General features: G+C 38.9%; 2 protein-coding genes and 1 pseudogene across 2 annotated transcripts; 2 read left to right on the top strand and 1 right to left on the bottom strand.

The window, feature by feature from the left end:
* The first annotated feature begins 13,745 nt into the window (after positions 1-13,745).
* cyc1 (cytochrome c-1) lies at positions 13,746-18,547 on the top strand. The gene is made up of 7 exons (XM_006783030.3): positions 13,746-13,883; positions 15,435-15,625; positions 15,879-16,005; positions 16,195-16,352; positions 16,443-16,603; positions 17,466-17,566; positions 17,874-18,547. The coding sequence occupies exons 1-7, from the start codon at positions 13,803-13,805 to the stop codon at positions 17,976-17,978; spliced, it is 924 nt and encodes a 307-aa protein (XP_006783093.1). The 5' UTR covers positions 13,746-13,802; the 3' UTR covers positions 17,979-18,547.
* A 1,165-nt stretch (positions 18,548-19,712) lies between these two features.
* Positions 19,713-21,131, bottom strand: LOC118453671 (E3 ubiquitin-protein ligase TRIM39-like; annotated as a pseudogene).
* A 3,217-nt stretch (positions 21,132-24,348) lies between these two features.
* Positions 24,349-26,580, top strand: LOC102783743 (homeobox expressed in ES cells 1-like). Its single transcript, XM_006783469.3, has 4 exons — positions 24,349-24,451; positions 25,268-25,377; positions 25,508-25,609; positions 26,395-26,580. The coding sequence occupies exons 1-4, from the start codon at positions 24,349-24,351 to the stop codon at positions 26,578-26,580; spliced, it is 501 nt and encodes a 166-aa protein (XP_006783532.3).
* Positions 26,581-27,104: the final 524 nt, after the last annotated feature.

The raw sequence follows: 27,104 nt of genomic DNA, 5'->3' as shown, positions 1-27,104 counted from the left end.
ACAGCACTATGGTAACTAAAGACCCCATGGTGTTTTTAGAATATATACACAGTTAATTTATGTGCAGTATTAGAATAAAAAATGAGGGTGTTTTGATTATTTTACTACTGAGATAAAATGGTATAAAATGTCAAAGTAAGGATGTCCACCCTCTGTATTTATGTATCAAACCATTCTGTTTCTCTGTCTGTGAGTTGCATTTAAGCCTTTAATCTGTGGCCTGAGGGGCAGAGTGTGTGTTAGAGTATGTGTGCGAACAGGTGAGGCAAATAGACCATGACAGCAATAATGCTCTGTGTAATGGAAACAACCAGCACATCACAGTGGTGGTTCATTCTGCTCTCAGCTTCAGTTTGCTCCGTGAGTGTTACATTTAAAACTCACCTGTTCAGTCCTACATGGGTGGAGGTCTAATAGGTTCAAGTTGAAAGTGCATCAGTGGGCAGGAGAGCAAGACACGGCTGGATTTCCTCTATAGTTTTGAAGTCCAGTGGATTTAATATTTCTGCAAATCACCATGATTTAATGACTACAATATTGCTTTATAGGCAAATTACTGTTTAGTAGATTGAGCAAGAGATGGTCTTTAGAGAGACAGTAATTCTGATATGGGAGCCAAAATGTGCATGCGTAGGGACCAATCGTGGTCATTGACACTGTCAATGATTTTTTTTATCTCGTGTAAATATAAAATATATAAAAATATTTACATATCTTGATGAGATGATGAGATAATGCAGCCGTGTGTCACATGAGTGTGTCCTCTTTTGTATTTATTATGTCTTGAGCATGTCATGTCCAGATTTTCTGTTTTGATCCCTTGAATTTCTGGCGTCACCACTTGCACTTACACATCTGCAATTTCAAACTTTAAACTTGCACTGAGAGCAAACATCAACCTCTATGGGAAATAGATCCAGTCTTAATGTCGAGAACAATCACTGTTAATGAGAGCTACAGTGCAAATAAGGAAAACTAGTAAATGTGGTCAGAACAAGACTCCCAGAAATAGAAGATGAAGCTATGCGGGAAGTCCACAAGAGCACAAGGAGACTACTAAATTTCTGTTACATGTTTTTTGGACATGGGTTACAATACATATGTAAAGATATGTAGATATAAGTGGTTATTTGTGTCAGTGTGCTTATCCCAGCGTTTTGTTTCACTATAAAGAGTTAATAAAAAAAACATATCTATCTGTCAGTTGGCATCTTTGCAATTCAGAAGTGCCCAGAATCCAAACAAGAATTAATTTAAGATCCAAATAATGAACATTTGTATGCAACACAAATATATGTATTGTTTTATGTCAGTCTAACAACAAAACATTAGCAAGCCCAAGGTGTTAACAAATGGTTCGTTGAAAAGCACTTCTACTAACAAAAGGTAACTGCTGCTCACAGCTGCTCAAAGCACTGAAGCAAAGCGCGCTACTGAGGAAAACTCTACAGGCAAACAAACACAGCTACTCACTAGCAGTTTAGAAACACACCTCAAGCTCACCACAGTACTGAAGCTGGCACTCACACTCTGAAACCGGGCAGCTCGTCTTCTCAGCTTTTATAGCTGTGTAGTTAATTGCTGCGTGGGCTGGTTTCTCAGGAGAAATGGATGGCAGCTGAATCGGTGGGAGTGAAGCACCGGCACACGGTAGGCCTGCTAAAGCCACAACAGGTGCAGCGTTAAACTGCCGACACTAATACAAACCATGGAATGCACAGAACATCTTTAATCTCTGCTGGAGACTCACATTGTAATCCCGTGTTCTTTTAAACATGCTAGTTCCTCAATTAAACATGTCACTACTAGAATTATAACAAAAACATGATCTTAATGGAAAATAACAACAACAAAAAAACAAGAAACAACTGCAACACTCTTCTCAATTCATCTCCACCCCTCCACCCTGAAGCCATCTAAGCCTTTCCCACCAGCCCCTTCTCCTCTCTCCCTTTGCTCCCTGTCTCCTCTGCCACATGATGTCCATCCCTAAAAGCTCAGAGTTTAATTATTCAGTGTTATGGGAGGTGAAGGAGACAGTTTCATGCCCGCTCTACACGTCTGAATTAAGAATCCACCAAGGTCACAAACACAAAATGACCTGCTTGTGAGTTTCCAAGATGTTGGGTGGTTAACACAGCTCAGTCTACACTGCTTGTTAATAAATTCACTGATCCTGTGTGCTGTGCCACTTTGATGGCTGCATAAATCATTAGAAAGTCATGCAAAGTCGCCGGTATGAGCAAGTATGTGGTACGTGTGTATGTACGAGGATGTATATATTTGTACAAGCATTTAAGTGAAAACAAATCCGATTTTGCTATACGCTGAATCTTTCCATCAAACCTCCTTTTTACTGCTGTAGAGCTGTAACAATACGCTTAAAGGACAAACAGAAGATCAAAACCACTCCTTTCCCCATATGGCCGGCAGAGCATTTGTATGGATGTAAAGCTTAGAAGTGACTCGCTAGCTTACCTTTTTCTAAAAACTGCTCACAAGTGGAAACACGTGCTTCCCCTGACACATTTAAATATCACCAACTGACATGCTGAGAGTTGAAAATCGATGCTTTGAAGCATCACTCGAGATTCCTCCAGTCAAGCTTTCATTTATCCATGTGACAACATGCATGCGATGCTCATGTTTAACTCATGAGCTCTGATTCCCTTTCTGCTGACCCAGCCTTTCCCTTTAAGGAACAGGGCCTTGTGCGTAACATGTGTGTAACATGGGTTCAGTGCTGGGATTTGACACACAGATGGATCAGGTAGATGGCTGTGTTGTGATTGGTAACTTTGTTGGGAGCCTTATGTGACTTCAAATCCACCCAACCATCAATCAGGCACAGATGGCAAAGAGCCTCGAGAACACTTTAACTTTGAAAAGTCATAGCTAAAAAATAAATTGCTGTGAATCAAATCATTTCAAATACATAGACATCGGCATATCAGCTGCATAATGTTGTGCTCGAAGCAAACAAAAACTTATCTTGAGAAACAGTTGGTGTCACTTTGTCCTACCCTTTCTAATTAAGTACTCACAAGAATCAGGCGCTGATAGACAGTCACGGATGAACATGCATACGAATGCTGTTCAGGGCTCACTTATAAAAAATTCAGCTTACATACCCATGTGCATAACATGGCATAGTACATTAGAACCAAAGCTCTGTGAAGTTCATCATTTATGAAAGAGGTATCAATATTGCAATATTGCAAATATCAAAATTTGAGCAGTGGAAAATCTTTGGTGACTAAAAACAAACCCTGAGAAAACAATGACTTCTAAGACAGAGCAGGTCAGCCAAAATGTGATTAAGTGATATGAAACAGGCCTGTCAGAGAATATACAAAGACAGAAAAACAAAATTACAGATAAGAAATCATGCATTAGTGTAATGATGAGCTAATGCCTCTCAGTAATCTTGTCTTTGATCCAAATGACAGGGACTGAGCGCAAAACCACAGCGCAACTTCAAACAAAGGACACCCCGGAGGATCCAGCGGCAGTGACTTTTCTGGCCTCAGAGCAATAAAAGTACATTTGGTACTCATTATCCATAATGTGCATTACATGTTTTTTTGTGCATGTTTTTTTTGTGTGTGTGCTTGTTTCAGACTTCCTTTTAAGCTTGTACACCAAGATCCAGAGGGAGACATTTCTGTCCAGAGGAAATGTCGCTTTGACATTTACAGCATTTATCAATTTCCATAGAAACAAACAAGAGACACTGGGTGTATGAAAACATGTATAGTTTTTGGTTTGGCGTTTCTAAAATCTAGTGGATATTAAAAGCAACTTCCACCAAAAATTCAAACTAAAAATTGTGGACTTATGGGACAAAAACCAGAGAAAACCAGTTTCAAGCAAAAAAAACACAGTACCATTAATGTCTCCAGGGCAGTTTGAAATCTGCCCCCGAGGTACATTTGAGAGGAAAAATGTACTGTCAAATGTAGCTGTTAAATCAGTCACCTGCTCTTGTCAAGTCTATTTATCTGCACTCATCATTATAATTAATGCATCAGATGTCATGGACTTGGGAAGCAGAAACGTTTGCCTGTCAAAGAGCCTCTCACTGTGATTTAAACTTATACAACAGAACTGATACAACCCAAGTAACACGTGCCGATAGAAGCGCTTATAAGGATCTCAGCACAATTCATCTGCATGAACAAATAACCAGACCCTGCACAGCCCATAATCTTCACGACAGCTAGCACGTCTGTAATTACATAACATCATCCATGAAAATGATTTGAGATAATTACTTCAGCTGTCAGCTCTGCTCGCCACTGTTTGAATATTGATCTTTTCCATTTTTTTAATAATCCTCTCTTTCTGTATGCCTCTTTCATTGTAAATGTGTTGCAATTCACCACCCAGTTAATTCAATTCACAACTGTTACAGATTATACTTGCTCATTAAAAAGCCCATTGTGTGCAGGATTTAAGGTGTTGGTATTGTCAATACACAATGTGTGAAAAATATGTCTATATATTTTTTCAGGATTACAATGGGCCCTTTATACCAACAGAAAAGCAGATCTTTTTCCACAAAGTCCACCATGTTTCTACAAAGTGTTCTCATTTAGAGTCTCTAATGTTGGTACCATAATACACTGACATTAATGAGATGCGATCATCACTCTAGATTCATAATTTTTCAATGTGCATTGTTGCTGTTGCAAAGGGGTGTCGTTTTTATCTATATAATATTTTCCTGAACATAAACCAAGCTCACTTTAGTTCATAAACATACAAAATAACGACCTGGGGAAAGAATTGAACCCAAACAGGATAGAAAGAGTCTCATTAGAGATTTGCACTCACCACCTCACAACTTCCTGATGCAGAATTTTATGTCTAAATCTGAACCATTTTATCTTGCTGGGGAAAATTTCCGTACCCAGTAAATCCAACGATGGTGATGAAAGTAATGATGAGACACAGACATATTTGTCAAAATCTGTTCCACAATGAGAATGTGTTGTGTATGCATAATCTGTGCTTTAAGGTTGATGGTCAAATTAGCCTTTGGCAGTTTTGTGTTTACCTTTTGATTCCCTTGTTTTCACTGTCAGACAAACCACAAACATACCTACTAATAGTTATTAAAATGGTTGTGGCTTAAGTTAAAATATAGTTCTTCACTAACACTAATCTTGCATTTTAAAAATATGCATACTTAATGCATTTAAATATGACAAGTTGTCCATATTTGACAGAATAGAAGTGCAGACTTGTTTCACTGGAACCAGAAGTGCAACAACATACAGATGATGCAAAGGACACCGTTAGCCCTTTAACACTTGGCTGGGCACAGTTTTTAGGGTTTTCCATTAGGTGGTAGTACCTGTTACCAGGTACTTTTTTGGTACCTATTTGGCTGTGGTTCCAAGCGTTCTGAGGCAATCCAAAAATGTGACATCAACAGACAATATGCCACCGACTGGCTAGTCAGAGGCATCACTTGATGAGTCGTGAGAGCGTGTCCTTCATGAAAATCAAAACAGCCATTTTTGAAACCGGGCAACACTGTGGTCCCTGAGTCTGACAAAAAGCCGAGTCTGATTTTTAAACTATTGACCAAGGAAACACTGGCTCTAGACAGCATTTTTTGCTGCCCCATGCTGGAAAGGGAAGTTTGGATGGTTGCTATGGACAGTCTCAACTGCCTCAAAGAAGGAGATATTGTAGCTGAAAAAAACAAACGAACAAAAAACCATTGCCCCTAAACACAAGACAGAAAACTATAAAATAATACAAGGATGTCATTTACTTCAGCCATCGGCGTACAAATGCTAATCTGGGTTATTTTCATTTTAATTAGCAGATTTTCTCTTTTAAAAGATCTGCACAAAGCAACCTTTTTAATGATGACTGAACAGCTCATCTTCAGTCTCTATGGAGTAGAGCTGCACAGAATGCATGAGTGCACTGTTCACAACAATGTCTGTCAAAACTAGAGAGCAACTAATACATGAAGTGTTGTAAATTCATAAATAATAGGAAAATTGAATTGTGCATCCGAAATAAAGCAAATCTGTCTGAATGTTAAGGGCACGCTACATTTTAATAATGTCTTTAGGTAGAATATAAACATTTCTGAACACCATAATTGTTAAAAAGAATCCATTGTGGAAAACATCATGAAACTTTTAACTAAATTCTTCTTTTTTTTTACGCTGTAAAAGCAAAAATGGGCAATTAATGTAAATTTGACTTCCACCTCCTTTCCCAGAAACAATGCCTTTGTTATTTATGTAAAAGTTTGCATGTTTGTGTTTTCCAATGCAACAAATAATCATTTCAAAAAAAAATTCTATTTTGTTTTTCTATTTTTTTTTTTCTGTTTACTGCCATTTTTTGTTTTCTGCATTGAAATACAAAAACAGAGGATGACTGTTGAAAGACTGCTGGCAGACCTGTTCCACCTCAGTGATACCTGGGGGATATTTAATGGGTGTTGTTTGGGTTGTTTTTGTTACTTTAAAGGACACACCAGGATTTTGCAATGGGAAACAGAATGAAATACTATATATTTCTGTTGTTTGGTCCAAGCGAAATGTACTATTTCAAAATTTTAGGTAATTTTGAGGTCTATGGTTGAAAGGATTGGAAATACATCCAGCCACCAAATTTGATTTGACATTGTAGGTTGATTGTTGTTTTTGTTATATAAATATTCACTTGTAATATGTTTGTGAATCATTAAACTTATCATATAGGATCTGGAAGGGTTACAAGACACCATCGATCATCACAAACCACACATTGTTATTGCCACAGGCTAAGGATGCAAAAGTTTCCACCATCACCAAGGGAGCAAATTTCGCTGGCTGTCTGAACAGGCTGCAGCCCCAGGCTGTGTGTGGTTCTGCTGAGCAGGGGTTTTCCTCTCAAAACTGAGAGGTTTGCTGGGTGAAGACCTCGGGCAAAATAGTGCATCGTTTATATGCAGTTTATGCATCAGAAACTATTCAATAAACTGCATTTTTCATAGACAGAGGAGTTAAGATAAGAAACATTGGAAATATCAGAAAGTCGAGTTGATCTTTTTCTCTTCCATCTGTGCTTGGATTCTCAGTCTGGGTCTTTGGCTGGCTTTTCTTATGGTGTGTCACACATGTCTATTGTAGAATGGAAATTTTTTTCATACAGCCAATCAAACTATAGTCTACTTATTGTCCATACTGCAAACATTGCTGTTGTATTTTCTATCTCTCTGTGCAGGTATGTCCTATGCCCAGACTGGACAGTTTGCTGTTCTGTGAGTTGTGCAGTTAAGAAGCATTTGAAGCTGATATTTTCTGTCTCTCTGTGGAGGCCAGGGCCAACTATACACCACAGCCTAAAGGCAGAGTTGGCTTGCTGAGGCCGGGGTGATTGCCAGCTTATTACTTACAGGGTGGTGGGTCTGGGAGGACAACTGCTGTTTCCTGTCGGAGTTGTCAGCGTGTGAAGTGTAGCTGATTGTGACATAGCTCGCCCTGGCCTTGCACTGTGTTTTATCCCTTTTGCCAGTGGGGCACTGAAAAGTTTTATCCCTTCATTTTTTTAAACATTGTAGCAGATATTGTTTCCTATTGACCTCAGCAATTTAGCTAATAACATATATTTTTGGAATTTTATTGGTCGTCATCGTTTGCTCACAGCTGAGACTCTTGGTCAGACTGAGAATCTGTGTGTAACAAATGATTTCAGCTTTGTATCATAAGTACAATAGAAAGTCTCACTGAGCGATACAGCGGCCGGCTATGCAACCAGCTTTCAGCGTGGTCAACAACACAGTGTAATTACTGCTGCTGCCTTCTTTTTATCTAACATCTTAACATATGCACGTCTCACTTTGAGGTTGTTAAACAAATGACCAAACAAAGACGCGCTGTGCACTGCACATCAGTTTGCGAGCTAGATAACTAATTAGCTGCTCACATTAAAAGCATGTAACTCTTATCTACATATACTTGTAATACCACTCTGGCTGCCCAAGACAAATATCTACAGTAAAGGTACTTTCACTTAGTCTCTTATCCCTTGCAGTGTAACACTGGCAGTCTTGTAGCCTGCTTGCTGCAGAATGCAGAAACCAACAGAAAGAAGCTGCTGTGATTATCAGTAAAGGGCTTTTTTCTTCCACACTCTATTATGTTTACTTTCACTGCAAGTTTTTAACCACGTGAACTTTGCTTGTCTGTCTTCTGATTGCTTCTTGCTCTGAAAGTAAGTATTCTCATGCGTCTTTGCAGCTCACCTCACTGTCACGCTGAGAGTTCAGTTAAATTCATACAGATCAATAAAAGTATGAAAGCATCCCACTCTCTGTTCATGAACCCACACCAACATCCTTTGACCTGAAAAAAATCATTCCTGACGTACGAGTTAAATGAAAAAACACTGCGGCGATGGATTCCTCTGATCTGATGGTAGAGTTCAACAGCAGTACCGCACTCCCAATAGTGAGCTCCCATATTTAATCAGGGGCCTTGATGCGCAAAACTGCTGCTGTGTGCAGTATCCCATCATGTGTTTGATTCATCAAACACAGACACACACGCGCAAAAATAAATGTAGTCTTCAGCGGATATATTTACTCATCGAGAACTGAGAACTCAACAAGGCAGTTTGATTATACAATGAGATCAGAACAGTTTCTACTACAGAAACTGAATCTGAGTTTGTCTCACTGAACATACTGGCAATATGTGAGTAGGATTGTTTTTTGCAGTATGCTTTGGGTCATTGTCCATTTGCATGTGTGCAGCATTGTCTGATGAGTCTTTAGCTGATTCTGAGCAGAGAGCAGAGCCGTGTTCACTTTCATCCAGCTGCTTCGTTCAGCAGTCACATCATCAGTGAACACTAGCGACCTGGTTCCATTGGAAGACATAAGTGTCAGAAAATTAGAGAAATTTGTAGACTCCATTGATGCATTTTCTTCAAGACTGTGGGGGGCTGGAGCCTGTCCCAGTTGTTACAGGCAGAGTACATGAAAAACACATCCCCAATCTAACATTCATACAGGCAGACAGTTATTCACAGTTCACAGTCACGTCGAAGGTCAGTTTTTAGAATATTCAATTAACCCCATACAAGTCTTTAGGCTGTGTTAGAAAAACAGAGTACCCAGGGAGTAGCCACGTAGACACAGGGATGACATGCAAACACAGGATGTGAGGTGATCCTGCTAGTCATCATGCCACGCTTTGTGCTCGTTCTATTAGATGTTTTCTGTCGAAGTCTAACCTGCTCTTCTCGAGTGTAACCAGTGATTTGCGCCTTGCTGTATCGCCTCTGTGTTTCCATTCACGGTGGTGTCTCTTGATTGTAGACTGTGACGATGACACGCCTATCTCCCGGAGAGTGTTCTTTACTTGGCTACATGTTGTGAAGGGTTTTTCTTCCCCAGAAAGGAATACTGTAATTATCCACTTCAGTTGACTTCTGTGGTCTTTCAGGCCTTTTGATGTTGCTGAGCTGACTAGTGTATTTGTTCTTTTTGAGAATGTAGCAGATTGTTGATTTAGCCACTCCTGTAGTTTTTGCTACCTGTCTGATGAGTTTATTTTTTATATCCTTCTAATGATGGCCTCTTTCACGTGCACTGACATTTCTTTCTGACCTCTTAGAAATGATGTACTTGATGTTCACAGCTGATTTTTTGAGAAAGCGAGCGATTAGTTTAGTAATTTTCTGCATCCTGAAAACTCCCAAGACTGTCTATTTAAAGCTGTTGGAATCATACATAGGGACAAAAACCAGCATTACAGAAGATCACACTTGTTTCAGACACGCATCAAACAAATTTTAAATATTAGACAAAGATAACCGGAGTAAATAAAAATTCAATTTTTAAATAATGATTTCTTTTATAAAGGGAATAAAATGCTGTCTATACCTGGGCCTCTGTGAAAAGGTAATAACCCTCTGTTGTTTCAAAACATTTCTGTAGCTGCACCCAGGCCTTGTTATTGCCATACAATTGAATTCAGTTCAATTCAGTTTTATTTATACAGCATCAAATCACAATAACAGTTGCCTCAAGGAACTTTATATTGTAAGGTAGACCCTACAATAAAACAACAGAGATAGCCCCAACAATCATATGTCCCCGTATGAACAAGCACTTTGGCAACAGTGGGAAGGAAAAACTCCCTTTAACAGGAAGAAACCTCCAGCAGAACCAGGCTCAGGGAGGGGGGTGAGGGAAGAAGACAGGGCAAAAGACATGCTGTGGAAGAGATACCTGTTAAATTAAGTGTCATATGTTTGTTTTTGTTTTTTTTTTAACAAACATGCTTGTTGTGTTTACAAGTTTCTATAATAAAGGAAGTAAATTAGTACATGCCGTTACCCTGTCAGACCAGGGGTGCCGCTAATGAGGCTGGGTAAGAAAGAGGGGAGAAGAAGAAAGTAGAGAGAGGTAACGAGATGGAGTGCCGCTGTAAAGCCTGAAATAAAGTGTTGAACCCAGACATCGCCTCCACTGCCTGATTATGAGCTTTATTTACATTCCAGTTTCCACGATTTTGAAGAGCAGACAGGGAGTTGACCTAGGTGATACTGTCTAGCATACAGGCAGTGGACTTTTTCATCAGATTATTTAACACAATCCTGGAGAACAAGAGGATGTCTGAGGGATTGAAAAGAAGTGTACTGGTACCAATTTTCAAGTACAAGACTAATGTGCAGCGCTGTATCAACTACAGAGGGAGAATGCTGATGAGGGAGAAGCTACAGGAAACAGTAGCTGAAGCAGGTTAAGAAGAGAGTTGGTGATCGGTGAGCAGTTGTATGGCTTCATGCCATAAAGAGCTCTACAGATGTGACTTTTGCCCCTTCTTGTAAGGAATGAAAGTAAGAAGTAAGACAGAACGTGTGTGAATGAGAACATGAACATGCAAGGAGTTGTGGTAGTGACAGTGGACAAATGTATCTCCCTGGAGTCAATCATCCAGGGCAACAGAAAATGCACAAGACAGGCAAACAACACAGTACAAGCAGTGTGGATTAGGTGGAGACAACTGTGAGGGGTGATTGGTGTTCAGGAGGTAGAGCAGGTCATCTACTCATTGGAACGTTGGTGGTTTGAGCCCTGGCTGCTCCAGTCTGCATGCCATATGTCCTTGGTCAAGATAGTTTTTCTTTCAAGCAACAATCACCAGCAGAGACAGTGACTTCTGGGGCTGATTAATACTTTATTACCTGCCTGCTGTTAAACAGCAAACATCCATCTGCAGTTAAGCTTACAATGAACTTCACTTCTTTTAAACAAGTTAGATGTTTTATGTATCTTAATATTTCAAGCTGGATGTTTGTTGTTTTATTATTTAGATAAGATCTGCTTTCTTCATCTGTGTTTCGGAAAAATGTCTCATGTCTATGTTGTAATAACACCTATTATTACACACAATACAATTGTTTTTAATTTTTCTCCGGTTTAAAATTGTTTCAAAATATGTTGGGGGTCATAGTATATTTCAGGTTTTATTGAATGGTTTTGTTTATATTTGGGATTTTATAGCTTCATGCTTGCAGAGAATTTTCCTGTTTCTGTGTTCACAATTAAAAACAAGTCCCATAAATCTATTATATCTGTATTTAAATCTACTGTTTTTAATCTTTAATTGTATTTTTTGCTCATATTTATTTATTTGTTTTTACTATGAACTTATTAAGTGAATTCTATTTTTTGTAACTCTGCTTCCACCTTCTGGAATTTGCAGGTGCAACATCTACAATGTGAGAAAATTTGCTCTCTGTAATCATTCCTTCTGTTCATATTGTTGATTTTTTTAAATCCCTTAAAAATATGCATAAAGGGCAAAGAATGGAGACCCTAAGGTTAAAATGAAGCTTCACTGTTGCCACTTTGATAAATAAAGTGAGTACATGGAAAAAAAAAAAAAAAGAAAGAAACATCTTTTCATCATGAATATGATTTCATGTAGAAACAGTTTAGGGGGTACAAAGAAAGCTCTTGTTATTAAAGGACTGTAGCTTTGAAAGATCTTAGTTTAATTAATAACTTTTTACTTTATTGACTTTATGTATTTGATTTAAAAAATAAAAGCCTTAAATTTCACCACAAAACCCTCACAATTTATTAGCTTTCAGCACACAAATCAAATTATCCATCCATTCTATTCTGCTTATCCTTATAAGGGTAGCGGGGACGCTGGAGCCTATCCCTATCCCAAGGTACACCCTGGCCAGGTTATAACCAGACAGGGGCTACAAATTCAAACTTCAAAAATGGAAGAAAAAAAAAGATTAAATTAAAAAAAATAAAAACAAAGCAGAAAAGAAGCACACATCAACATGTGTCATTCTAAATTATAGTGTACATGAGATGTGACCTACAGCTATGTGAAAATACAGCAGGTCTCAGTTTTCTGGCATTGACACCCATTTAAATTAGATGATTTTAGATGCTCTGTCACCTCGTCATTAAATCTTGTGTTTCTGGGCGGCTACATTATAATGTGTTTTCACTGTCTGCCTCTGTAAAAGTAGATTAAAGATATTTTTAAAATCCACTCTCAAATAATGATTTTAAAAAGTGTATTTATAATCGCATTACCATCATTTCAGTCGTTCACAGTGTCATAGGTCAGCCTACAGGGAAAAAAAGTTTAAAATAGCAGCAGATAGAAGTGTGACATCAGCCTTTGCAATTTAGGTCAAACTGTCTGAAAAGTCCTGGAGCAGCCACTAGGTGGGGCTATTTTCACATTTTCTTAAAAAAAACAACTTTACATTTCATTCATTGCTAGAAATCTGGTCGGAAAGCAGCTGTAAGGGTAAAATCTGTAAATACTATTTTTATGTTATTAATGACGGAATGTTACAAATAAACGTTACTTAACACCCCCCCCCCCCCTAAAAAAAAATGTTGTGTAAATTAGTTGTGTAAGATTTATGTCAAGTTAGCTAGCATCTTATACATCCGATGTACTTTTGTATCTAACTTCATAATAAGAGACAGTATGAAGAAAGTAAATAAGCAGTACGCTACTTATTGCCACTGCAATAGGCCCATATTCTCCACTTGCAGATGTATTTATTTTAAAATAAATAAATAAGCATAAAGTTGTATTACTTCTTTCTTATATCTTAAATTATGAAAATATGTACATTTATATTATATAATGTATTTTATAGTACTAGGATGGTGTAGTGGTTAGCACCATTACTTCACTGGAAAAAGGTCCTAGGTTTGAATTCGCTGTCCAGATGGGATGTTCTATGTGTCTGGGTGGGTTTTCTCTCCAGGCAGTCTGGCTTCATCCCACAGTACAGTGACATGCATATTAGTTTAACTGTTGATTCTAAACTGTCTGTGGGTGTGAGTGGTTGTCTGGGTATTTAAACTCTTCTAACTCTGATCCTTGCAGCTTCATTATTACATCTCTCTCTCTCTCTCTCTCGCTCATTTACACACATGTATTCTGTCTTGTTTTTACTGACCTCTGAAATATTGTATGCCACAGTTTATGGCAAACTAGCAGTTCAAGGTGTCAGAAAGTGGTTACTTAAATAAACCAACTGCATACAAATAATGCAAAACTCAAAATAAATCTAGAGTAATTTGAACGTACTCAGTATTCAGTAATTCCCTTGTTTTTTCATACATTGTAGATATGGAGGGCAGGGTCTCAGCGATGTTATTTTGACAGCTGAGGCCGAAGGAGCAAGCGCTTCACACTGGCCGTCTTTATTTTGAAGTTTCAGACCGGAACAAGCTGTTTATCTGCCTCAACTCCTTCCAGAGCAGAGCGAGAACCGCAAAGAAGATGGCGGCGCTACGAGCGGTGGTGCTATCGGGGAACGGGAGGGCTCTCCTCAGCACCCCGAAAACTCTCAGGGCCTCCAAGGTAGTGTAGTAGTATTTATCACACGTGAACGTGTTTAGGACACGATTTAATAGAAAACCGGTACTGTGAGGTGTCTTGCCTAAGGTTAGCTTGGTGCGGACAGCGGGGTGAGACAAGGTCACTCGTGTTCCCACACTTTTTAGGATTTGGCCAACAACTGTAGCTTTAATTTCTTAAATGTTTTATCACTCATAACCTCTTGATAGTGATACGGCATCAGTATCTCCAAAATTAAATGCCACAGACAGTTTAAAGCAGGTTCTCCTCAATGTGTTTAGGAAGCTAGCCGGTGAGCTAAACCATGATGTCGTGTCCAGCACCCGGCAAAGGTGCAACGTGGTTAAAATATACGTTGGCCAGCGATGCATGAAGATTAATGTGAATTGTTTGGCCACTGTATTTGTGCATATTTAAACTCAGCTGACGTGGGTCGCGATTGTTGACTTCTGTCAGTAACGACACCCGCTGAAGTCGCTGAGCTAAACAGCTTGCTAAAGAGTTAGCATCTCAAGGACTGAAAGGACTTCCGGTGAATAAAAACCGTCCTCAATTTCAATCCCCAAGCTAAATATCTGTGCCCTGTCTACAATTCACTGATGCGCGTTTCAGACGATGGATATAACCGAAAATACCTAAGAAGCTGAACATAATTGTCATTTGGCCCCAACTGAGCTTGTGACCTGGTTCAGGGACAAGGAGCCGTTTTTCAGCTTTAGTTTCTTTGGGATCATTTTGTTTGGATTATTGGGGATATAATCTTCAGACTGCGAAGATGTGGTTCCCAAACTCTATTTGCTTATTTACTAATGCTTAATCAGAGGAAGTATCCCAGTAGAGCTGGAGAAGGGCATAGCGAGAAATGGCTAAATGGGGGCATTCCTGTTAGTAAATGACATGCATGCCAATCATTAGGCTATTAACTGCTATATTTATTTTCTTACTTAACTGAAATAAAGTACCCTAAATTAATGTTGCCAAGCATTATTTTATGTCAGAGGTGGAGGTTGGTGTGTTATGTTTGTTTTGCTGATCTGAGGATACTGTTATTGCATGCTGCCATTAACACCTGGTTACAAAATCAGCTGTGAAGGGCAGTTTCATAAGGACAACCAGACTGGATTATAAAAAAGGGCCACTCAATTAACTAAACCTTGCACACAAACTTCTCTACCTGCAGCAGGTTTTGCTCAGCCTTGGCCTTCAGCTCATAGCAATTCTTCAGAGTAGAACAAGGATTATTCTTGTAGTCCACAGAGAGAGCTGTGTGATGTTGAAGGATACCAGCCAAAAGGTCAACACAAAGCAGGAAGACCTTAGGCTCCCTGGGAAACTGTAAACTTGAAAAATAATTATGTACTCAGACCAAAAAATAAATTGTCAAATGTACTTGGATATCCAGTAGCCCGGTAGACTTGGGCGCCATGCCCAAGCAAAGTACATTTCAGCTCTAATATAATTTAAAGTAACTGAATCTAATGGATAGTCGTCTGTAGATTACCCTTATTGGATGAGTTTCTTAAAGTAACTTTTTGTGCTTATTTCCATTCACAGGCCAACATGTCCTTCGCCAGCCTGCCAAGGGGGAAGAAGGTTGCCCTGACAACGCTGGGTGTGGTCACAGCCGGTGGAGCCGGGCTTGCACTGATATTGCACCAGTCGGTTAAAGCATCCGAGTTGGAGCTTCATCCCCCTCAGTACCCCTGGAGTCACGCTGGACCTCTGTCCTCTCTGGACCATGCTAGGTGAGTTGAGTGTATACAGACTGTTCAAGTGTTTGTAAACATCCTTCGAGTGATGAAAGGTACTGAATGTAAAACTGCCACTAAAAAAAATTAGCTGGCTTTGAAGACTTGAGTTTGCAGAGAATTTCACTTTATTTACGTTTGTTTTCTTTATACAGACTGAATTTTTCATTGAAAGTCTGTTTTGGCAGTTTCAGACAGCTCTTATAAAATAACTCGTTATGTTTCATATCTTTCTCTCTGCCTCCCACAGTATTCGCCGTGGTTACCAGGTGTATAAGCAGGTGTGCTCAGCTTGCCACAGTATGGAATACCTGGCTTTCAGAAACCTCGTGGGAGTGTCGCACACAGAGGACGAGGTGAAGACCATCGCAGAAGAGGTGAGTCTATATGTGGGGAGATGTGATCCTGTGAATAGTCTTGATTCTGCCAATATTCTAATTTAATCACATAATGGTATTTTAGTCAGACCGAATCTTTTTTTTTTTTTATTGTCTCATTGTTTTTATCTTTAGAAGTAAGTTCTGCCCGTAGGTGGTGACCTATCTCTTCTCATGATTTGTGTTTAGGTTGAGGTAGTTGATGGTCCTGATGAGAGTGGCGAGATGTTCACCCGGCCAGGAAAGCTGTCAGACTATTTCCCAAAGCCCTACCCCAACCCCGAGGCAGCCAGGGTCGCCAACAATGGCGCCCTGCCTCCAGACCTTAGCTACATTGTGAACGCCAGGTAAGTCCTGAAAACCTGTGTTTACTCTGAAAGGTGCAAAATCTGCAGTATCCTTAGCATTAACTCGTTTCACCCTTCTGCTCCCTGCAGACACGGAGGAGAAGACTATGTGTTCAGCCTGCTGACGGGTTACTGCGACCCTCCTGCAGGAGTGACAGTGAGAGAGGGACTTTACTACAACCCCTACTTCCCTGGGCAGGCTATTGGCATGGCCCCACCGATCTACAATGAAATTCTGGAGTATGATGATGGTAAGAAGTGCAGGTGCATGTTTGGATAATTTTCTCTCCAGCTACAGAAATGGGAGCACTATTTTCTGTTTTGTTTTTTTCCCCCCTCTTTAGAAAGAGTTTCAGTTTGTTAGAGTGAACCAAAAAACGAAGACATGCAAAACATGCCTTTCCTGTTACCTTTTAATATACATACACTTGTGTTTTTGGGTCTCACTGCAGGGGCCTAATGAGCTTCCTGGTAGGGGCATAGGAGACTGCAAGGGCCATGCTGTCTGGTTAGCTATGACTCAAGTTTGAAACTAAGAGTGCAGGGTGGATTGCTCAGTAGTGATCATATTGTCTCAGGCGAATTTAAAAAATAAAATCGTCATAAAATATAATGCTGGATGGAAATGAATGTGGGAATTCACCAAATAGACAGTAAAAAGCATTTAATTGGCTTTTTTTTGTCTGAAGTCTTCTGAAATTCATGGATTTCAAAAACACGTGCAGCTCTCTGCTCAGTGTATCCTTTTCTGGCAGAAAATATTGCCCACTCGTTCCGCAGGTTTACTTTTTTAAACACTGGTGTTTATAGATCAAAATCTGTTCACCATTCTGAGAGGATGTGACAGAAAGACGCCTCTTTGTGACTTGTGGCATTCAGAGTGAGGCCTGAGTGAATCCATTTGCTGTGTTGAGTAGCATATTTTAAGTGTTTCTAGTGCACTAAATTGGTTAAATCAACTCTTTTGCTGCACATAAATGGTTTCAATAACTTTATTGCAATGTAATTTGTTATTACATTGATAAATGAAGCATGACAGTTTGGAGGGGGGGGCTTGGAAGGAACGAATGAAAAAAGTGTTGTTGATGTTTCTGTTCTCTTGGTTTCATATAGGAACCCCTGCCACCATGAGTCAGGTTGCTAAGGATGTGTGTACTTTCTTAAGGTGGGCTGCTGAGCCCGAGCATGACCAACGCAAACGCATGGGACTGAAGGTACACCTCTCACCAACTAAAGTGCCTATTTTTTGTCTTTGCCAGCACTTAAAATGACACCCATTCTTAATTGAGTGATACTCCAAATTTAGATATGTTTAATTAAATCAACACATGCAACTCTGTAAGATATTTTACAGAAAACATGTCGTGGGTATAAAATGCATTAAAAGTTTTTATGTCATGCACTAAGCTGTACGACTTCTTATGACTTTCCTGTCGTCTCAAGAATATTTAAAACATAGAAAACACGTCTAAGCATGGATCTTGGCATTGGTTAATGTTTGTGTTCTCTTTCTCCTATCAGCTGCTGATGGGCTCAGCTATCATTGTGCCTCTGCTCTACTACATGAAGAGACACAGGTGGTCTGTGCTGAAGAGCAGGAAGATCGCCTACAGGCCTCCTAAGTAAATGGAACAAAACACCTCTCACACACCCCAACCTGGGCCGAAAGCGGAGAGGGCTGCGTTCAATGACCCCACAATGCTCACCATGTGATGATCTTAGCCACATAATTACTGAAAAACACAAACATGCCTTTCTGAGAGGGGGAACAGAACTTGGAGTGGATGTACTATGTTTATTCTTACAGAATTTTTTTTTTTTTTTACTAAGCTGGTGGCATGGTAGAACAAATATTTTGAAAGTTTTTTTGTTTTGTTTTTAAGTATCCTGCATATTGTGGTTCATGTTTGTTTCAGATTTGTGGTGTTCTTGAACGCACCTGCTGCAAAGTTTGTTTGATCGGCAACGAGTTAACTACTGGTAGCAGTTCCTGTTTTGACATCTCGTATCAGTCTCTTTGTCACATTTGACTGCTAAGTTGATTGACTGTCCATCTTTGTAAGATACTCAATAGCAATGCAAGTGGTGAGAAGTGAAACATCAGGGTGTGTGAGAAGTCATTCTTCCACCGTCTTCTCCACAAAGCATGCTCTAGACTTCAGTTTTATTGTACAAAATAAATTATCTTAAAGGAACCTTTCTGTGGGCATGCATTTTATTTCAGACCGCAGCAAAATTCACACATTTTAATGCTGCCTGTGACGTTCTCCTTCTAAACTTTGTCACATATTCATTAAACAATCTCCCGGCTTCTGACCTCCAGAGAGAAACGTCTTCAACTCTCTATTTCATTAAACTACAGAAAAATAAAATCAGAGTCACATAAACCGTTTACATTTTTCTTTCTACATGGATGACCCTGCCGCGAATCTTCAGCAGCACCTTCAGATTTCTTTGTTGTTTGAATTAAATTTTGAAAAAAACAACAATTGTATTGATGTCAAGTAACATTTAAGACTTTTTTCAAGCACTTCAACACATCTGAAGTTTTGTTTTCAGACACATTAGCCATGTTAAAGGAAAATAGATTTTTCAAATAATGTGCAAAGTATGTAGAAATAAGACATGATTAGAAAGGAACTTAAAAGGAAAAATTACAATATTTGTGAAATATAAGTGAAATTTTTACATATTTAAACACGTCTTCCAATACTTTGAATGGCATCATTTGCACATACATTCAATTTGCACATTATACTATGATTAAATCCATACATTCAGGTACGTGTTTCCCACAGCTACGTGGTGATGCTGGTGTAAAACCTGTAATTTAATGTATTTGAATGACAGCTGGAATGGCTACAAAAGGTTTTCAGTCAACACTAATTGTAAATCCTAATGAATGAATCCTTAGCACGATACTCCCAAGTTCCTCCCTCAATGGAATCCACACTTCCAGACAAACAGATCCAGGAGACTGATAAACTTCACTGAGGCCCTTTACTTTATACCAAGATATTTCCAAACGTCATGGCAGTGATACGTTTCATATTAAACTTTTACAAAAATCTTAAAAAAGTGCCTTTTTCCCCTTTCTCAGTGCATGTCCAAATTAAACCTTATATTGAAATAGCATCCAATAATAAGCACACATAGAATGCATAAATTAATTATACTAAATAATTATCCCACCTTAAAGTGCCAAAAAAATATATAATTTGCATATGAATCTTAAATATTGCTTAAACTAATGAGTTATGAAATGTGACCAATTTAAAAATGCTAACCCTTTATACTGATCACATCAAACATTGAATATAAAACTAACAGAAATCCTTTAATTAATTAAAAAGAATGGATTTAGACTCCTACACTAATACTGTCTGACCAGGGCTTTAGTGCTATTTTCTTGGGTATTATCTTCAGTGGATACACATTTACAGTGTTAAAATATGGAAACAGCTTCTCTGTGAAAGTGTGTGTGAAGGTGTGTATGTGTGTGTTCGTATCTAGGTCAAAGAACGACAGTATTCCCCTGTACCAGTCCAGGTGAACTCTGACCTTTCTGGGCTTTGTTTTCAGTGTAAGAGCCAACGAGGGATCCGATAAGCACCGTGCTATGTAATTACCATTAAAGCATCCTATTCTCCATAAACAGGACGGGCGCTTTCCCTTTCTCTGAACGGACTCTGCAGCAACACCCACAAACCAGTCCTCGCTTTCTCCAACCTCAACGTCCCAGCTGTGAGTCCCTGAGTTAAAGCCCTAAGAGGCCAGAACAATGCGACAGTAATCAAACCTCTCGGGGTTGTCAGGGAGCTTCTGTTCACTTTCACGTCTCACACTGGTCAGATCTTCAGACAGAACGAGTTCTGGATTTGCTGCATTGGGATCCAGAATCACAGGTGAGTAGGAAAACAGTTTCTTCATGTTGTTACAGATCTTGAAGGCCAGGTTGCCCAGGTGTTTGGCCACATCTATCAGAGCTCCTGGAACCAGCTGTGGGTCATCCAGCAGGGGGCGCCGTTGAGCTCTTATTGTTGCGATCTTGTAGTTCTGCAGGAATGAGACGTCTCCAGCTCTCAGCTCATTCTCTGTGGCACTGATTGTGTCTGAAAGACTGTCTATCTCTCTGCTCAGAGCCTTAATCTTCTCTGTAATCTCCTGACTCTTGTGCTGCTCTTCCTTCTTCAGAAGAGCAATTCTGTTTTCCTCTTCTTCTTGTAGAAACTAGCACAGCCTCTGAAACTGCTCCTTGATCTGCCTCTCTGTGTTTTGGGCCTGGACCTTGACATGCTCTGCCGTTTTCTCATAGTTTTCTTTAACTTGTTTAAAAAGTTGCAGTTTCTCTTTTAAGGGTTTCAGGGATTTTTGGAGGTGAGCTCTGTTAACTGATGCAACTTCATTAATTGGTTTGAATGTGTGTCTGGAGTGCTCATCTGAATGCAGACAGACGACACATACTGGCCGCTGATGGTCCACACAGAAGAGATTGAGATTCTCACCGTGGAGACTGCAGAGGGTCTCAGACACTGCAGAAGTTCTTCTCTGTCCCCTCTGTAACACTGAATCACACAGTTTTTTCAATACTAAGTTGCAAGTTGGGTCACTCCTTGATGATGTTCTTTTACAAACTGGACACTCCTGTATTCGTTTCTCTGTCCACCAGTTCCTCAGGCAGGCTTTGCAGAAGCTGTGGCTGCATGAGAGGACAACAGGATCTCTAAATATATCACGGCAGACAGGACAGGAGAGATCATCATTTGATCTGAAAGACATTTCTCTCTGGGTGAATCTGAAAGCATAGAAGGAATGTAGTCAGTCACAACTTTATCCTCACTTTACCTTTGGATCATGCCTTCAGTAAAACTTACAGCAAACTTCAGCATACGGTGTTGTAGCAGGTTGAAGTGCCAGAATTATGGAACCTCCTCCTGCTCTCTCACAGTAGATGCTGCTGATGAACACTTCATAGACACCTCACCTCCACTACTGGAACTTCAACATTATGCACTACATACTGTACATTAATGCCACTGTTTTGCACAATATCGAACTACAAACCTCTGTATATTTTATATATTTTATTGCTTACTCTATTTAATTTGTAAAATATGTATACACACACACACGTAGAAAAACATATTTAGTATACACATCCAGTAATGCATATACTGTTATATATTGTACATATGTTTATTAGTCTCAGATTGATCCATTCTTATATTTTGCTTGTTTTATGTTATTGTATTTTTGCACAACTCTGTTGCTTGTGAAGCTCGCACACAAGAATTTCACTCGCATGTACTGTACCAGTGTACCTGCACATGTGATGTGACAATAAAAGTGATTTGATTTGATTTGATGTGATCTGCCTGAGCTAAATAAAGTTTCGAGTCACTTGAGTGTGTGTGCTGGGCAGGAGGGGATGGGGGTGGAAAGCAAGATGCGGAAAAACGACGAGCTGTTACTGGAATATCTCAGGTGTGTTACATAAGGGGCGGAGCTTTAACTCTGTAAATATCAATATTAAATATAATTTTTGCTATATCTGGCATTTCCGCATAATGTATTCCTCACCAGAAAAAGCTGCATGTGTGTGATTGTAAGCAGTAGTTTTTCACATTGATGATGCAGAGTGAATGAATAATAATACATCACATTTAGCGTCACAGGGTTAGTAACTGTCATATATTCAGAGCTAAAATAAGGAATTAATATTAACAAAACAAAATATGCTTTCTCTTCCACACATGACAAAAATAGACTTCCACCCTGTTATTAACGATAAGATAAGTCAAGACAAGATAAGGTAACCAGTTTACTGCTATGTAATTTTTTTTATTTTGATTATTTTGATTGTATTTTAAGGTTGTCTCAGTCATTTGTTTCAGCAGGAGTAAAATCCCAAAGCCAATTTAAATGAATTCCAAAGTCTTTATTTAAGAGAGGAATCTTTTCACTTATTGTAATTCACCCTTCTTCCTGCTCGGCATAAACTATTTGTCACTCCCTCGTTTTCTAGTGAACATGTTGGAATGTGCAAGGGATTTTTGATATGCTGCTCTGCAGAAGGAACTAGCGGAGATAAAGTGAGAAAGGCTGGCCTGTATAGAGTGTAAAGATATTTTAATGCGAAACAAAATTATGTGTAGCATTTGGGTTTGACATCAGGGTGTTTTAAAGGCACCAAAATCAGTTTTTATTGGTCAAATTTAGTTGAAAAATATGTAATTTGTAACAAAAATGACTGACAAAGAAAACACTTATTATGTTAAATTTTAAACACAGCACAGCAACAATAGCATTTACAGATGCACAAAAAAACTTAGAGTACACACTGTGTCAGTCATGTCCTCAAATTGTTGGTATGTATCTATGTGTCCTCACACACAATGTTAGGATTTTAGCATGTATACTGTATTCATACCTTTGAAAGTGGCAGATTTACAACACACATAGCCTGTCATCCTCCTGAATGACAAGCTATGTGTGTCCTTATTTTCCTTATTATGTTGAGACAGAAATATCCTTACTCGTTCTTTTTTTTAGTGCTTTAAAGATAACATGCTGAAATTGTTGTTTAAAAATTGTGGTGCTTATATGTTGGCTGTGTTTGTTTCCAGAGTTTGATGGTTGTGCAGTTTGATTTTGGCCCTTGTGTGTCCGTCTTCAACCTCATGCTGGTGTTTGAGGAAGTGTTGATGCTTTAAATCAGACAGATCATTATTATTCCCTTTATTTAAAGCTCCCTGTGTCTGTTGTGTGTTGCTGAATCCCCACATGTCGCAGAGTGCAAACAGACGAAATCTGAGACTGATTTCACACGGGGTCTTAAATGCCATTTGGGAGTTGGCAGTGTTTGTACCTTTCCATTTTAAACAATGCTGGAAATGTTTCTGAAAACCATTTACAGAGAAAACGAGAAGCTGTTACTGCTGTTTTTACATTTCTGTTTCTCATTATTTTTAAATTTGGACAAAGCCAAGGAAGGTGTTCTTCTTTTGTCCCCGGCCTTGTAATAAGTAATGTTGAAATATTGCTTCAACTCTACTGCCACAGTCACACTGAGGTTTAGTTTAAGTGGCTTTTCTCTCTGCATGTAGTCACATCCGTCCCACCTTTCATTCATGGATAAATAAACAAGTGTGCTGTTGATTTAAAGCTGCCTTAGGCCTTCATTAGGAGCTAAGCTGTTTCTGAAAAGGGTTTCCTGCCTGCTGATTCAGACTGCATTCAGACACTACAAGCTTCATCTGCATCACAACACAAACAGATTAGGCTAATAGCATTAGTGGATCTCACTGGATCATTATTATCATTATCATTATTATTAGTTTAACTTCTGCCTCAGTCTTGTAACAGAAGGATGTAGGGTTTTTTTACTGTGAAAACTAAACTGATTTTCTACTTTGCTAATTTAGAAGAAAAGGAGTCAGTGTTGCTTTGTATTTGTTTCATGGTGGCAGTTTTCAAAAAAAGACTTCCCAACCTAATCTCACACATACACTCATACAGTTTATCATCTGGGAGAGAAACTTACACATTGGCACAAATGCTGTCAGATGAGCTGTTTTTGTTTCCTGTGAATTTTGCAAATACTTTTGCCGTCTTGTATTTGACTGGAGTTAAATATTTATGCTGTCTTTAGGTCACACAGACACAATTAGCTGAGATTAGCTCCTATGTGGAACCTCAGGGAATCTTATTCACATGGAAAAAAAGACTTCTTAGTTCTAATTGGTGACCATTGTAAACCCCCATTCCCATTTAAACCAGCAGTCATCAGTTTGTTGTCCTGCTGCTTCATGCACCTCAGACTAAAACAGGCACTGGCCTCTTCAGTTTATTTTAGACCACAGAGCTAAAGGACCACAGTGCGATCAACTACTGCTTGATTTTTGGATTTGTTCTTTCTTTACAACGACATAAGATTGGTGTTTGCAGGCTGGGAGCCCTCGGCTTTCAGGGTTGTTTATAAGTCAGAGTAATCATTATGGCGTCTGTGACAGTTGAAAGCAGTCTGGCATTTTCAATTGATCGGATTCTGGGTTTGGAAAGACCCGGAAACTGCCTGAAACTCCACAGACCCTGGGCAGGTAAGGAACAAAAGGTCTGAAGAATTAGTAATGGGTAGTCTGTTCGTTACTGATGAAGTGCTAACCTCTGGTCTGTAATATGACATGATTTCCAAAGCATTTAAAAACAAAAAAATCTAAACTAAACCAGTTATCATATGTAATATTAAAGTTTAGGTTTAAAGGTTCATTTTTGTCTGTTTTTTTGTAGAAAAAATTGCAATTAGATTAAACTGAATCACAACATTGATTCATCTTGGTGTCATTATAAAACTGCTCAGTCTGTAATTTTTGTAACATAACATCCTCCAGTTGATACTAAACCTTGAGTGTTTCAGTCTGACACTTTCAGTATTTTTTTAAAACCTGACTGGGGGCGATTCCTTATGTCCCATTGCTGTAACAGGAATCAAACTGAGTTTATTAGTCTGTTTAAATAAATCCATTGCTTTTGAAGAACATGCATTATTTTCTCCTCTTTCATGTCTTTCTTTGTTCTCCTGCTTGTTCCTTTCTTGTTGTCCTTCATACCATGTTTCATTTTTATTTTACAGTTGAGCAGTGGCAACAAACTGGAAGTAACCCACTAAACTAAGCTTTCTCTGGCTCATAACACAAAACTATAAATCAAGCCAAAGTAAATTAAACATTTATCTACATAATTTTTCTTAAATTATATATTTCATATTTTGCATTTGTAAGATTCATCAATGTGAAAAGTAACTCTTACTTCCAGTGTTACTTTTAGAATTTGGCTTAATGCTGCCTAAATGTTGCGTTTGATTATAATTGCCGCATTAATGTGAAATGCTCTTTTATTTTTTTCCATTAAACCAGAAAATAATGTGGAGAGCGAGAACAGAGAACAACAGCAGCAGCTAAACTCCCAGCCGACATCAAACTGGTATATCGGACGCAGACCACGCACTGCCTTTACCACCAGCCAGGTAATCAGTTTATCAGCCAGTTCTTCAATAATTCTGTTCAATCATGATACAGTGATCACGACATCCATCTATTATAGGAGGAAATACAGGTTTTTTTTCTGGGTTAATATCATTATGTGCATCCTCCCAGGTGAATATACTGGAGACAGTGTTTCAGGTGAATTGTTATCCTGGTATTCAGCTGAGGGAACAGCTGGCAGAGAGACTCGACTTGGATGAGGACAGAATACAGGTAGCTTCATACAGAATATTGAAAAACTAAATGTATTACCGCTTCACGTTTGTCATTCCCTGCCCTTGCTCCTACTACATTTAATTTCAGGACCCAGTGATTGTGCTTTTCCTCTGAAACTCCTTAGATTTCATCCATCAAACTGTTTGCAGGTCTTACAGGTCAGCTGTGAGGTTTAAACACTACATGTTAGAAAACAGATCTGGATGTGTGTGCTTAAGTTTCACATAGTCCTGTGCCATCTGCCATGTTAGAGTTGGAGTTGATAAATAATTTGATTCAATTGAGCTCAGTTTCATTTATATAGCACCAGATCAGAACAACAGTTGCCTCAACGAGCGTTATATTGTAAGGTAAAGACCCTACAATACTACAAAGAAAACAGAAAACCCCAACAATCATATGATCCCCTATGAGGAAGTGCTTTGGCAACAGTGGGAAGGAAAAACTCCCTTTAAACAGGAAGAAACTTCCAGCAGAACCAGGCTCAGGGAGGAGCGGCAACTAAACCAACTGAACTGAATTTTTACCCAGACTATCAGAACTATGAAAATGAGAAATAACATGTCTGCACTGTTGAGAAGTGTTTTAATAAACAGTACCAAGCAGAACTATCTTAACTGTTGCAAAATAAGTTTCTGTGTCATGTAGTTACTTTTTTAAGGCTGGGGCTTTGTGTTTAGAGTATCAGACTTAGTGCATATAATAATGTGTGTATATATAAGAAACTTAGAATAACCCAGTTTCTCTCTCTCTCTCTCTCTCTCTCTTTCTCTCTCTCTCAGATCTGGTTTCAAAATCGACGCGCCAAACTGAGGCGTTCGCTCAGAGAAACCCGACTGCAGCTGGTTCAGACAGCTGTGGCTGACCTTGGGGTCGGGCACGAGGTCATTGGTCATCTGAAGGTCAGGTTGGGCAGGCGAGGTGACAGAGAGCTCCTCTCTCAGGTTGAGGCAGAAAAAGAAGGCTGACTAAGGACTTTTTCTGTTCCTGCTCTTATGCAGGATTTATTGTTCTACTGCTCCACACATCATCAGTTTCTTTCAGGTTCTGTCTTTTGTCTTTCTTCTGTTCAAAAACATGACAGTGAAAAAAAAATGGAGACAATTTAATGTCAGAGTTGTTTCGCACTGTTTTATCTCAGTTAGTGGTACAAATACAGGTAATTGTTTTTTTTGGCACTGAAAATAAATTCCTCAAGTTGAACATACTGATAAAATATAATGTTTGACATTCTGGAGATTTGGAAGTAAAAATGTTTAGTGAGATCTGCTGTAGATTGGTCTGTGTAATGCTGTCTCTGTATAATCTTATTGTGTCTCACTGTGTAAATAGGTCTTTATTTTATTAGCAATGCACATTTTGATTAAAAACGATTAGGCTATTGAATCTTGTGTTTGTTTGTTTTTTGCACCGTGTATCTTTACTTTAGCATATTTGCAGCAATGGGCCAGCATTTATATTTTGTCCTTTAAGTCTTACTGAGAGCTCAAAA

This window comes from Neolamprologus brichardi, chromosome 5 (assembly GCF_056152115.1).
Source record: "Neolamprologus brichardi isolate AB-2024 chromosome 5, ASM5615211v1, whole genome shotgun sequence".
In the NCBI taxonomy this organism is placed as follows: Eukaryota; Metazoa; Chordata; class Actinopteri; order Cichliformes; family Cichlidae; genus Neolamprologus; species Neolamprologus brichardi.
The sequence above is the reverse complement of the archived record's forward strand: the minus strand, read 5'-3'. Positions and strand labels throughout refer to the sequence as shown.

Bases quoted from the DNA above. Each gene is read 5' to 3' on its own strand.
- cyc1 (XM_006783030.3), top strand. From the start codon at position 13,803: ATGGCGGCGCTACGAGCGGTGGTGCTATCGGGGAACGGGAGGGCTCTC. The intron at 16,353-16,442 runs GTAAGTCCTGAA...TGCTCCCTGCAG, and splicing joins AGCTACATTGTGAACGCCAG to ACACGGAGGAGAAGACTATG. The intron at 16,604-17,465 runs GTAAGAAGTGCA...GGTTTCATATAG, and splicing joins AATTCTGGAGTATGATGATG to GAACCCCTGCCACCATGAGT.
- LOC102783743 (XM_006783469.3), top strand. From the start codon at position 24,349: ATGGCGTCTGTGACAGTTGAAAGCAGTCTGGCATTTTCAATTGATCGG. The intron at 25,378-25,507 runs GTAATCAGTTTA...GCATCCTCCCAG, and splicing joins CTGCCTTTACCACCAGCCAG to GTGAATATACTGGAGACAGT. The intron at 25,610-26,394 runs GTAGCTTCATAC...TCTCTCTCTCAG, and splicing joins TGGATGAGGACAGAATACAG to ATCTGGTTTCAAAATCGACG.